The sequence below is a fragment of the Diabrotica virgifera genome, chromosome 9 (assembly GCF_917563875.1).
Source record: "Diabrotica virgifera virgifera chromosome 9, PGI_DIABVI_V3a".
In the NCBI taxonomy this organism is placed as follows: domain Eukaryota; kingdom Metazoa; phylum Arthropoda; class Insecta; order Coleoptera; family Chrysomelidae; genus Diabrotica; species Diabrotica virgifera.
Window position 1 is genome coordinate 140,826,525 of NC_065451.1, and position 14,568 is coordinate 140,841,092.

General features: G+C 34.1%; 1 protein-coding gene across 1 annotated transcript; it reads right to left on the reverse strand.

Moving 5' to 3' along the window:
• Positions 1-6,237: 6,237 nt before the first annotated feature.
• On the reverse strand, positions 6,238-10,968 carry LOC126891470 (uncharacterized). The gene is made up of 2 exons (XM_050660647.1): positions 9,909-10,968; positions 6,238-6,464 (listed from the first exon to the last, which is right to left on the reverse strand). The coding sequence occupies exons 1-2, from the start codon at positions 10,966-10,968 to the stop codon at positions 6,238-6,240; spliced, it is 1,287 nt and encodes a 428-aa protein (XP_050516604.1).
• Between the last annotated feature and the right edge of the window lie 3,600 nt (positions 10,969-14,568).

Here is a 14,568-nt window from a genome sequence, read left to right on the forward strand (position 1 = left end):
AACGTGCAGACGTGCTTGACGAACCACCAGACGACGAGCTTTCTGCATCTGACGTTCGTTCCGACCGAGAACTTAAAGAACGTGCAGACGTGCTTGACGAACCACCAGACAACGAGCTTTCTGCATCTGACGTTCGTTCCGACCGAGAACTTAAAGAACGTGCAGACGTGCTTGACGAACCACCAGACGACGAGCTTTCTGCATCTGACGTTCGTTCCGACCGAGAACTTAAAGAACGTGCAGACGTGCTTGACGAACCACCAGACGACGAGCTTTTTGCATCTAACGTTCGTTCCGACCGAGAACTTAAAGAACGTGCAGACGTGCTTGACGAACCACCAGACAACGAGCTTTCTGCATCTGACGTTCGTTCCGACCGAGAACTTAAAGAACGTGCAGACGTGCTTGACGAACCACCAGACGACGAGCTTTCTGCATCTGACGTTCGTTCCGACCGAGAACTTAAAGAACGTGCAGACGTGCTTGACGAACCACCAGACGACGAGCTTTCTGCATCTGACGTTGGTTCCGACCGAGAACTTAAAGAACGTGCAGACGTGCTTGACGAACCACCAGACGACGAGCTTTCTGCATCTTACGTTCGTTCCGACCGAGAACTTAAAGAATGTGCAGACGTGCTTGACGAACCACCAGACGACGAGCTTTCTGCATATGACGTTCGTTCCGACCGAGAACTTAAAGAACGTGCAGACGTAAATAAAATTATTGACTGTATAAAGTTCTGCGGAGCGTTTGAACTCGCGTTAAGAGGCCATGATGAAACGGAATTATCTGAAAATCCCGGTGTATTTCGCGGTTTAGTAAATTTCGTATCAGAACTGGATTCGATTTTTAAAGAACATCTAGACAAAAGTTCAGTTTTTGAAGGTATATCGAAGTCAATACAAAATGATTTACTAGAGTCAATGTTGGCTGTCGTACATCATAAAATAAAATCTGAAATTCAACAATCCGATTTTCTTGCCGTTCAAGCAGATGAGACTACAGATAGTTCAAATAAAACACAGATGGTCATTATTTTTCCCTACGTATTAAATGGTAATTTGCACGAAAGGTTCTGGAAATTTATTAATCCGATAGGAACTAAAGCAGAAAATCTGGCCAACGTTATTATGGATGAATTGGACAGTTTAGAAATAAATAAAACTCCAGAAAAACTAGTCGCTCAAAGTTTCGATGGAGCTTCCGTTATGAGTGGAAAATTTGGTGGTGTTCAAAACAAAGTAAGACAAAAATATCACTCAGCTACTTTCATACACTGCTATGCCCACCAGTTAAACTTAATTTTACAAAAAGCGGTTGGGCAGAATAAGAGTGTAAAGGTATTCTTTGCCAGTTTACACCGCTTTTCGTCATTTTTTGGAAAATCTCCCAAGAGGACAGCGGTTTTGGACGAAGTTGTGAAGGTAAGGCTACCTAAAGCAGCGCCAACCAGATGGTACTTTAATGCACGATGCGTAGAAACTGTATTTTTATATCAAAAAGATATTCTAGCTTGCTTGGAGAAAATTATAGAAAATGAAGACGATAATAATACTTTAAGTCAAGCCATTGTATTGAAAAATTACTTAAAAGATACTGATTTCTTATATTGGTTAGATTTTTTCCATATGATTATGCCGCATTGTGACATATTGTTTAATCAACTTCAGAAACGTAATATCCAAGTTTAAAGAGTGCATTGAAAAAATCAGAGCCAAAGTATTAAGCAATTCTTCACAGCCCTCATCGTTATACACGACAGTTTCTAATAAACGGCCAAGACATGAGGACTCAAAACGTCAAACTTCACTGGAAGTGTGTGATATCGTTTGATCAGAAATTCAACATCGATTCAGTTTTAGTGAACATCTTGTGATTGCTCAACTTTTTTATGCTGAAAGGTTTATAGACTACAGGAAAAAATTTTCCGGAGATACACTAAAGTTAGTCAAAGTCAACTATCCACTTATAAACTATTTCAAACTGAAAACCGAACTTGAAGTGATGTATGATCGTGAAGATTTTGATAAAAACAGCGGGATTATTTCAATTCTACAGTTATTCATAAATAACAATTTATGTGATAACTTTTCTGAATGTGTAAAATTATTGAACGTTTTATGTACTTTGCCGATGACTACAGTGGAAAGTGAACGTTGCTTTTCTACGTTAAAACGCATCAAGACGTTTTTAAGAAATACTATGGGAGAGGACAGGTTGTGTGCTGTAGCTATGTTAACTATGGAGAAATCTTTAATTCGAACGATCACAAATTTCAACGAGCAAGTGATCGATCATTTCGCAAAATCTAAGGCCAGAAGAATCGATTTACTTTTTAAATCCGCGTAAAAATGTAAGTTTTTATTTATTTTAGGTTTTGAGTTTAAGTAGTTTGTTGATATTCTGGCTGTTATAATTATATATTATATCATACTATTTATCTGATTTATTTGACAATTAGTAATGACGATTTGTTCCTTTTACCCATTTCATATTTGCTTGTCAAATAATGATCCGCTTAAATTTAAACAACATATTGCAAAATAAGTTATAAGAAACCAATACAGATGATGGAATAAGAAATTATTTAAAATGGGATTTGTAGGTCTTGTTTTTCCAAAAAAATCTTGAACCACCGGATATGACCTCCCCCTTCACTTACAGACCAGCCGCCACTGGTCTGCTGCAACAACGGGATCTGGGATTAATGTCAATGGAATACCATGTCGTTCAAATACGAGCTTAAGAATTTTAATTATATTATCACTTGAAGTATTATTACCAAGGTATTCACATTCAATATATTTAGAGTAATAATTTACTCTCCTGGGCTAATTTAACCCATTAGCGCCTGTTTTTTTTTATTTGAAAATCTTTACTTTTAGGGTTAATTAGATGAAAATGTTAATAATTTAATCCAAAAAACCAGTTTTTCGGTTTCATGTCTTTTTAAAAAAATATATGGTGTTACCATATGGTAACGCTGGGCGCTTAAGGAATTTTTAGGATCGTTGAAATAAATTTTTTTATTTTTTTTAATATTTATTGTGAGAATATTTTAATCGTCTGGTGTGGTATCCTATAAAACAATTAATACACAAATCAAAGTTGCATTTTTGGCACATTGTTCGTCCAAATGTTGTACATCCGTCTCCAGCACATTGCCTTTTACTGCTTGGTGTAAAGAAATGGTCGAAGCGATTGTAACCCAATACTATGGGTATTGTGAATGAGAGGGAGTAAAAGGTACAATTGAGATGAAAGTAGAAGAGGGACGTTATTGAAGATATTAATTAAGAAGGACTTAGCTCAGAAGACTAACTTAAATAGGCAGAGAGACACTAAATCTCAAGTGGGAAGTTCGGGCTAGCTTTTTTTACACTAAATATTAGTTTTGAAATATGAAACAAAGATATTGGATGATGATATAGTATATACAAGGAAGAAAATGAGACCTTTTTCTTAATACAAAGACTCAATGCGACTAGATGAGACACTGGAAATAAAAGGGTACGAACAGTACGATAAGTGAAGAGGAAGAAAATGGGCGCCAACTCGGGCTATCTTGACCTAGAATTTGAAAAGCTAATTTTACTTTACCTTTAGTGAAGAAAACTACCTTCTGGACCTAGAATTTGAACAGCTCGAGATTTTTGTAACAAACAACAAGAAATCAAATAAATAAATGACACTGGAGACACTTTCCTGAAACAACGCAAAATTCAATATTTACCTTGTAATGCTATGTTATGTACTGTAGTAAGAACTGAAATAAAAGGCACAAATACTATTGACAAATATATTTATAATAAATATACTACAGAATATCAAAATAGCTTTTACTTATATATGTATCAGCATCAATAATATAAACAATAGTGGTGTAGAGATACGGCCAAAAGACCACTAAAAAATAACAAAAATCACCACTATTGTGCCAAGTAAACAAGTATTAGTAAGAATTCAATAGTCAAGTCCGGGAGGATAGCCAAAAGTCTTAACTTAAATGTTAGTAAATAAATAATGGTCCTGGGACTGACATGTGTCCAATTATCTAACGTTCCAGATCTATGTGCTCGTATTATACTCACAACATAGATACTGGATATATACAGAAAATACTAGATATGAGTCGGTCAGAAACTCTTTTAATTAAATTCTGTTTGTAAAACCCTTTTAAATATGAAAATTACTCTTATTGATAACCCTTTTATACCCTTATTTTTCTCTATTAAATTTTAAAACGTGATTTATTCTCAACTATTATTATCCACTATGATTATTTGAAATCCTATTTTATTTAAAAAAACAAAACTAGCACCCCCTCCCTATTAATTACAAAACTAGTCAAAAATGTACCTGATTATGTGCACACAAAAAGTTTACAGTCTAATATATTATAATTCTGAAGGAGAAGCAACCTGACTTTACTTTAACAACCAAAAAAATAAATGCTTATCTTATCTTCCAAATTGTTTTCCCACGACGACAGGTCTATTTAGGATGAAATCCTCTTAGCACTACAACATCTCAAGTGTCTGGAAGGCTGTTTGAAAGGAAGCCAAGCTACTGGTGTCCTGTTGATCAGTTATGCAAATATAGGTAAGGCTTTCAACAATTTGCCTTGGGATGCTATACAATATTCCAAGGATTTGGACTATCGGATGCGGCGAAGTCTACAAAGTAACATGATGAATATTTAAAAGCTTCTATGAGTAATTGCAACAGTTTAGATTTCCCGTACCAGACCAAACAAAACATTACTGATTCCTCCCAAACAAAACATTAGGTTATGTTTAAATCTGTGACGAACTGAGTGGTTGTCAGTCCAAGCATTGAAAGAAGCATGCGCGTTCACATGCATCTGCGCGATAAAACTTTGAAACCGGTGGTATCTTTTTATTCAATCAAAAAAAAACTGATAAGTAAATGGACAAGAAATGATTTTAAAATGGAAGCTTTACATAAAAACTACATGAAATTCTCCTGCTCCTCGCAAACTAAATCCCAAAATTACGATATAAATTATGAATTTCGGCTGTTTTCAATAAGAAATGATAATCTAAAGCTTACCTAGAATCTGTGTGCAGCTTACGGCTGTTAATTGGTCGCCATTTCGGTGTGGTTTTAGTACTTAAATTAATTTGTATATCTTTGGGTTACTGTTGCTTTAAACGTTGGATTTTTTTGGTAAAAAGTATTTAGGATGTCTTTATTCCATTTAAAGGGCGTATATTTGATGGATTCTAGACCTTCGCCGCTTGAAAAAAAGAAATTTTGCTGCACACTATACGCACTTCATGAGTCTCTGACCAAAACTGACTGGTATTTCGTTCGATAACGGAAATCCATGGCGGCGCGCAAGCCCCGTGATGGTAAAAGTATTTTCTAATTTTATCGCTGGCGGCACGAAAAGAAATTTCTGGAGGGATAGTACTTGTTGATTTAATTTATTAATTTAAATTGAATTAATCGAAAATCCATGTATTTAATTTTAAATGGTCTGTAGCATAACTGCTACACGATCAAAACGAAGATCTGGCAAGTTCTGTCTATGTAGACTAGGTCTTCCTGTATATAAGGGAGGACTTCCATATCTTGCGAGAAGAACTTGGGCCAATTCTCTCCTAAACGATAGCAAGGATATATCTTTTTATATAAATGCCATGAATTATGGACTGAAATATCCAACAACCATGTTACAATTGGCCAGTACCATTTTTTACTCCGAATTGCAACTCGGTAGGTTGAAACACCTTGATCCATCAAGTTGGTATCCCCCATATTTTTATTGTATTTAGCAATACAGTGAGGCCGACTTATTTGAATGTGGCGTTTTTCTTCGTAAGAAAATCTTTTTACCGTGCCCAATGCTGAACCACCACAACTCGCAGATGCCATTGTAACAACAGAGTTATCTTTCCATCGCACCAGTAACACTATCGCTTCTGCTAACGAAAATCCACGACTGAAAAAAAAATAAGATTATGAATCCGTAAGCGCCCACCGCAACCAGGTGGTAACGGCGTACTTTGACTTATTAGATATTATTGCAAAACGTTATCCAAAATTTGGGATTTATAGAACAATATCGTCCGGTGCCCCCAGAACTTTAAAAATTTACAAATTAAAAAAAAAAAATTGAACAAAAAACATAACTTTTTTATTTTATATTAATGTTGTTTTTGCTTGTTTACAACTCAGAACTTACTACAACATAGTTTATTTAATTATTTACTGTAAAGTTTGAAAACAATCGGATTTTGTTTCAAACTTAGGTAATACTTTTCTTGACAAAACTCGATTTCTTCTGAATTCATCTCTTGCTTCAGCTCCACAAACCCATAATGATGCATCTGTCTCTAGTTTGACATATCTTTCCACTGCTTGCAAATGACAAGGAAATTTAGGAATTTCAAATTTTTTTAAAGCCGTGTCATCAATCATTTTTCTAAGTTCATCTGTTGACAATAAATTGTTTTGTTATTGGTGGTTCTGATATTACACTAGTTTGCCAATTAATTAAGTCAAAATACCCTTTGGTTCCAAAATTTATAGTTGGAATTTTAAACTGGCAAATTTCCTTGGTTTCTTGCCCATTCTTAATATGCGCCTCAAACCTAGCTCTCGGATATGGGGTCGTTTATCACCCAACATGGCTACGAGAATATTATCTGGATGTACAAAATATCCATTACCTCGGATGATTTTGTTCACTATTTTCTTTAGTTTTAGTGATAAATATTGGGAGCATTGAATTATATTAAATAAATGAATTGACCTATATTTAACTTCTGGCTTTGCTTTGATTGAAAAACAAGTGGGAACATACATATTTTGCATAATAAGCCAAAATATTTAAATCGGTGGTCGGATTTAAAGTTCTTACATAAAGTCTGTTTGCTGTTGTAATCCATCTCGAGTGGGCCATCTTTCCCGGTTGTCGATTTTTTAAGCTATCTGATACGGTACCATTACTTACAGATTTACTTATTTCGTACAAATATTTTTGGTCTGTACTTAACATATTAATATCTACTTCAGAGAGTTCACTTTGAATTTTTCGAAATTTAAAAACAGGTAGTGTGTGTGTGCTATCGGATTTCTTGACTGTGGACTTAATCCATTAGCCGAACCAAATTTGTTTACTAACTAAAATCTTATGAGACATCTGTTATACTCCCATTATATTAAAAACAGGTAGGGTTTCACAAGTTTCTAAAAGCTTTCATATTTCACCCGAAAATCTGGTAGGTCCTGCGGTTTCTCCATCTAAATACTTACTTCATCTAATGTCGTAATGGTAGCTCCTTTCCATGTAAAAGACAAACAGAACCACTGTAATGGTTTCTTATTTTTTTTTTTTTTTTGAAAAATGGCTTTGGCAGAGCCAATTAGCCAGACTTGTTTGTGATTGATTGCAGATTCATAGTCATAAATTTCTTATAAACAGTTTCTTAATTTGAAGTTCTAAGTTGCGAATTGCACCATTGTGAACGCCAGTATTTACCGTTGTTCCATCGCATCCAATTGCAACCAAAGCAGAAAAGTCACATTTCGATTTTAAGAAATTGACTAAATTGTCTGCAATATTTTTTGCTGAACCAGATTGTAAAGTAAGATGTCTAAAATACTCAGTTTGGTTCTGAAACTAACACAATATGTTCTTCGGTAATCAACTATTCTAAATGGGAAATAAGCCACAATTTAACTAAAAAAATGATTTTAATTTTAATTCATGAGAATTTTACTGTCACCGTTGCAATTATGATTTTTTATAGAACGTGTTATAGAAAAAAAAATGGTGAAACTTTTAATTTTAAGAAAAACGTTGTTTAATTATTTTTATGGTAAAATTGCGATTTTGACAAATTTGATTTTTTTAATAAAACATTATGGGGTGGCGATTGGGCTATGCTGGTCTATTACGCAATCGAATTTAAAGCGGACTGTATGGAAATAATAACAAAAAAATTCTTACCTTATTTTAACTGGTAGGTCGAGAAGTCTTCAGTTATTAGTAAGGTGAAGGAAGGAGGGAGAAAGGGTTAATTTATTTTTTACTATAACTGAAACCGGCGTTTTTTGGCGACACTTGATAACTACAGGAAACGACTTAACAATTCAATTTGTTCTTACTTACTGACCACCACGACTAGTTAGTACTAACGAAAGGTAATTAAAGAGAAAACAAAAAATTTAGTACAATATCTGGGCAAGAAAATAGGCCAGGTACTTCGAATGAAATAAATTTAATGAGGCCAAAACATCCTGCCCCCCCGAGTTTATTTTTAAAATAAACGAAAAATCAACGAAAACTAATTTAATTTTAATATGCTAAGTCTGCACATGAACCCATCACCCTAAACTAAAATTTTAACTATCAAATAAAATAAAAAAATCCTCTCCAGTTTATTGACTGGGTAGAGGACACAGTTTAACGACTGGGCGCATGTAACTACCGTGCTTGGTTCGCACTTTTACGATTCGAACAATCCCATCTTTTCCAGGATACAAAGTCTCTATGACTGCCAGAGGCCACTGTAAAGGTGGGATAGTTTCATTTTTTATTATAACTACCATTCCCTCTTTGGGAGGGTTCGAGTTAGTGTTCCATTTTAAACGAGACTGCATAGAAGACAAATATTCTGAATGCCATCTTTTCCAATAATGTTGAACAATGCAATCTAATAATTTATATCTTTTCAAAGTACTCATATTTTTATCAAGATCAATATCCATCGAGGGTAATGACACTAAAGGTTCTGTACATAAAAAATGCGATGGAGTCAGCGCGACTGGATTTTCAGGGTCGTTACTTTGAACACAAAGAGGACGCGAATTCAAAAGACACTCGATTTGTGTCAGAACAGTTAAAAATTCTTCGTAAGTAAGGATTTGATTCCCCACAACTCTATTTAAATGAAGTTTTACACTTTTTATATTGCTTTCCCAAATACCACCGAAGTGACTGCCATAAGGTACGTTCATTTTCCAAGAAATTTTGGTATTATTAAGTTCCTGTTGGAATGCATCTTTATAAGTTTTTGAAGTAGTTAATTGATATATTTCATCGAGGACTCTCTTGGCACCCACAAAATTTGTGCCATTATCTGAATATAAAACCTTACAATTTCCACGACGAGATAAAAATCTTTTGAAAGTGGCTAAGAAACAATCTGTAGAGAGCGAGGAGGCTAATTCAAGATGTATGGCTTTCGTACTTAGACAAACAAACAAACATACGTAAGCCTTTTGAGTTTTTACGCCACGATATTTTCCTATAGTAATGGAAAACGCACCAGTATAATCTACACCAGTGTGTAAAAAGGCTTTTGCCTGATTGACTCTTACGGCGGGTAAGTCAGCCATCATAGGATAGGTAGGTTTAGGATTAAGACGAAAACAACGATTACATCTCCAAATTCTATTTCTGATGGCCTGACGACTAGATAGTATCCAATAATTTGTTCTCAGAAGATTTTGCAACAAATACGCTCCAGCATGTAAATGAAATTTATGGAAATAATCTATTAACAAAATGGTTAAAGGATCGGCTTTGGGCAACAAAATCGGATGTTTTTGTTCAAAACTACATTGGGAGTTGGACAAACGTCCACCTACTCTAATTATTCCATTTTCAATAAATGGATTCAAACGACGTATGGAAGATTTTACAACGAGATTTTGAGAAAGGGCTTTATATTCTTCAGAAAAATGCTTTTGCTGGACAGCTCGAATTAATTCAATTTCTGCAATTTTTAAATCAAATAGAGATATCCGTTTATTTAAAGACAATTTTCTAAGAAATCTCAATACGTATACTGTGGAATTTAAAAGTTTCGACCAACTGGAAAAATATTCAATAAGAGTATACAGCGGAGAAATTACACGAGTGACATTACCAAAGAAGGTTTGTGATCTATATTCAGAATCACAAATCATAATTTCCTGTCCGTTGACAGACTGAATAGGCCAATATTCTGGCTCCAACAGTAACCAATTTGGACCAGTAAACCATGTGGAATGGTTGACTAACGAAGAAGGAAACAAACCTCGAGAGGCGCAATCAACAACATTTTCCTTTCCAGGAACAAAAAACCAATACTCTGACGGAACCATCTTATGAATTGTAACAACTCTATTTTGAACAAATATTTTGAGATTTTTCTCTGAGGACTTTATCCAATTTAATACAATCATGGAATCACTTAAGGCAAAAATTTTATCAATATTATGTCTAGGAGAATAAGTTTCAATAGCATGTGAAAGAAGCTTTGAGAGAAGAAGCGCTCCACAAAGCTCTAATCGAGGAAGAGTTATTTTAGACATTGGAGATACTTTAGATTGAGAGTACAGTAAAGTAACTTTAACTTGACCTGTACAATTAACAACCCTGGAATAAACAATGGCTGCGTATCCAGCAGCACTTGCGTCTGAAAATCCTACAAAAGACAACGACGAATTAGGTGTAACTGCTATATGGCGTGGAATTTGTATTTTGTATAGGACATGAAATTCATTTTGAAACTTTTCCCATGCTATTTCGATTTCTTTTGGTACGGTACTATCCCAATCTACCTTTAGAGTCCAAAGTTTCTTTATCCAAATTTTAAGCAAGAGGGTTATAGGAGATAGGAATCCCAAGGGATCAAACATACGAGCAACAAGTGAGAGCATGTTTCTTTTTGTACAACGGGTCGATGAGGGTATTTCTAACCCAAAACTAAAATTGTCACATTTTTCTTCCCATTGCAATCCTAACACTTTGGAGACTGACTTATCAAATTGTTTGGTTTTGACCAATTGAAGGGGTTCGGGGATTGTCGATAGTAGATCGTTCGAGTTCGACATCCATTTGGTTAATTTAAAACCACCTTTTTGAAACAAATTCACTAACTGAGTGTGTGTAACTATAGCTTCAGAAACATTTGGAAAACTGCTAATAAAATCGTCTACATACATATCTCTTAAAATTGGGATGATAGCATCAGGAAAACTTTTAGATTCGTCATTACATAATTGTTTTATTACCCTGAGACTAAGATATGGTGAGGCTTTTACTCCAAAAGTTAAAGTATTTAATTGGAAAATAGAAATAGGATCATTGGTATCAAATCTCCACAAAACTCTTTGAAACGAACAATGAGATTCAACCACTTTAACCTGCCTATACATTTGTTTCAAATCAGCGACAATTGCGATTGGAAAAAGACGAAAATTCAACAATATTGTGGTAGGATTATTTTGTAATTTTGGACCTTTATAAAGAATTTCATTTAATGACGGTCCTTTACTAGTTTTCATAGAGGCATCAAAGACTATTCTACAAGGAGTGGAAGGGCTATCTGATTTAAAAACACAATGATGGGGAATATAATACGACAACGAATCAATGGTTTGAATGGGAACTAAACTCATGTGCTTTTGGTCTAAATAGTCTTGAAAGATATCACAGTAAAGTTTTCTAAGTTCTGGGTTTGGTGCTAGGCGATTTTCTAAGGACAACAATCTATTTTTAGCAAGAACAAAAGAATCACCCAGTACATTAGGATCATTTTGGAACGGCAATGAAACTGTGTATCTACCATCTGCATCTCTACATACATTTTCTAAAAATAAATTTTCACAAATTTCATCTTCTGATGAACTATTAGTAACAGTGGGCAAATCCTCTAATTCATACATTCTTTCGACCAAGGAATCTAAATTCAACAAAGGGTTACAGACGAAAGACAAATATGTGTGGATTTTTTCAAAATTTGGTGCAGCTGAGCCCATGACTACATAACCTAAACTAGTCTCAATAGCTGATAGAGAATCTTCGCATGACACTCTATTACAACCAATGATATTTGAAAAGACAGATAAGCCTAAAATACCATCTATCTTGCCAGGAAAAAAGAAATTCGGGTCAGCTAATTTCAAGTGTTCTATACTGTTAATACAGTCTTTGTCAACTGGTTGATCTGGCAACTTATTAGAGATTGTGTCTATAAGCAACACTTCTATAGGATATTGTATTTTTTTATCAAAATGGGAAAAGATAACAATGTTGGTTTTACCTACTATCGGGGTGGTTGATCCTCCTATACCAGAAACTGTCAAATTTAATTTCGAATAACTTAGGCCTAATTTTCGGGAACAATCAAAAGTAAGAAAATTAGCAGAAGAACCACTATCTAACAAAAATCTAACCTTGTGAGCACTACCCCATTTATCAACAACTTTAACCATTATTGTCCCAAACAGACTAACAGAACTCGATTCTGATTCATTTGGGATATTTTTAGAATGGCGGACATGTAAACTAGAAGGATTATCAGAAGAACCAGAGGTAGGCTCAGTACTAGTGGAGGGAAATGGAACATTCTCATTAGGCCGAGTAGTATTTGGCTTATGCAACTTGGAATGGTGCCTAGCTTTGCACACAACACAAGAAAATTTTGACGGACAATTGGATACTCGATGCTTTGAAGAAAAACAATTTAAACATAAATTATTTTCCTTCACTAATTTAAATCTGGATTCAAATGGTAGCCCTAAAAAGTGCTTACAGTCTTTAATTAAATGTGGGCCTTTTTTACAAACAACACAATCTATGGAGGAATACGTATTCTGTTCTTGCAAATGAAACGATTTGTTCGGTTTTTGAAACGAAAAATTATTTTTGGAATTCCTTGATCTATCATTTTTAATAAGAGATTTACTACGTTGGCGTAAAAATTTCAATAAATCATCATAAGCGGGTAAATCATTATTATTTCTTATTAAATCAAATGAATCTATGGTATCTTGTGGTAATTTTAACATAGCTAAATAAGTTAAAATATGATCATCTAAATTATCGAGATTTAATCGTTTTAGTGCAGAAACATTAGTATCAAACTTTTCCAAAAATATTTCCAAATATGATGGATTATTAGATTGCAAACCGCGAAAATTAACAATTCGATCCATATAGAGATTAAACAAATATTTTTTATCATTATATCTTTCAACAAGCATATTCCAAATAATGTCATAATTATTAGGAATGGGTTCTATTGAGCTACAGCTTTTCAAGGCTTTCCCGGAAATACAACTCAACAAATACTGTAGCTTATCGGACTTGGGATATTCTATTTTGTTATGAACAAATTGTTTGAAATTTTCATAGAAAACAGGCCACAGAGATATATCTTCACCATCAAACTTAACTAATTCAAATTTGGGCATTTTAATAGTAGAATTATTAGTACTATTGGGATTATTACTCAAAACAGCAGGTTTATTTATTAATAATGAAGCTAAATATTCAATATTGAGTAGAGATCATAAAATGCATCTAAATGCGTATGGTATGCAACGCCAGCATCTGGCTCCATCTCTTGTTTTAATATAACGATATCTTGAACAATTTCCTCATATTCTGATAGAGTTTTTTCGAAAGTACTATATCTAACTGCAAAGTTACGCATTTTTGAGGCATTTTCTGGATCTTTTTCTAAGGCCGACCCGGCATCGTAACATAATTGAGCCCTACGAAAGATAGTTTCACGTTTAGAGCATAATCGCTCCAATTTTAGTTCGTTTTGACTTTTAGGCATGTTTAATAATAAATATTGAAATTCTTTCAAAAAATTATCAATGATGAAGAAATAAAATGGAACAAAACCCAAAATATGTCAAGAATAGTAGTTAGGTGTATATATTTTTTCAACAATTACTAAAATTTTATTAAACTAAATCCAAACAAATTATTTTTAGGTTTGCAAAATATCCAAATCAAATATATTTACTTAATCAAAATCGATTTCACTAAGCGATGGGTTCAGAAGCAAAAACACGAATTCAATGTTCCAACTATAGTCGACCGAAGAACAAGGTTTTTCGATACACGACAAAAAAAGGGTACACTACGATTTAATTAGATTTTAACACGACAAATATACTATACCGATTACAATTATAATTTTAAATAAATTTATCCAATGCGAAAAATACGATAGATCAGATCTTGAACCGGCAAAGCAACAACGAAATTGATTCAAGACGATCCGGCTAGAAGGCCAAACTTATGGGGTGGCGATTGGGCTATGCTGGTCTATTACGCAATCGAATTTAAAGCGGACTGTATGGAAATAATAACAAAAAAATTCTTACCTTATTTTAACTGGTAGGTCGAGAAGTCTTCAGTTATTAGTAAGGTGAAGGAAGGAGGGAGAAAGGGTTAATTTATTTTTTACTATAACTGAAACCGGCGTTTTTTGGCGACACTTGATAACTACAGGAAACGACTTAACAATTCAATTTGTTCTTACTTACTGACCACCACGACTAGTTAGTACTAACGAAAGGTAATTAAAGAGAAAACAAAAAATTTAGTACAATATCTGGGCAAGAAAATAGGCCAGGTACTTCGAAAGAAATAAATTTAATGAGGCCAAAACACATTAAGTAATCGTGTGGGGAAAAATATGCCATTTTAATTGCCTATTTGTCTAATTTGTAAAATTCATATTAGAGTTTTCAAAGAGCATATAGAGGGTGAAATTTTTTCTAAGACCTAAACGAACTAATTTT

Excerpts from the sequence above, each read along its gene's own strand:
- LOC126891470 (XM_050660647.1), bottom strand. The coding sequence starts at position 10,968 with ATGTATGTAGACGATTTTATTAGCAGTTTTCCAAATGTTTCTGAAGCT. Across the intron at positions 6,465-9,908 it reads TAGATCACAAACCTTCTTTG|ATGAACTTAGAAAAATGATT; the intron begins GTAATGTCACTC and ends TATTGTCAACAG.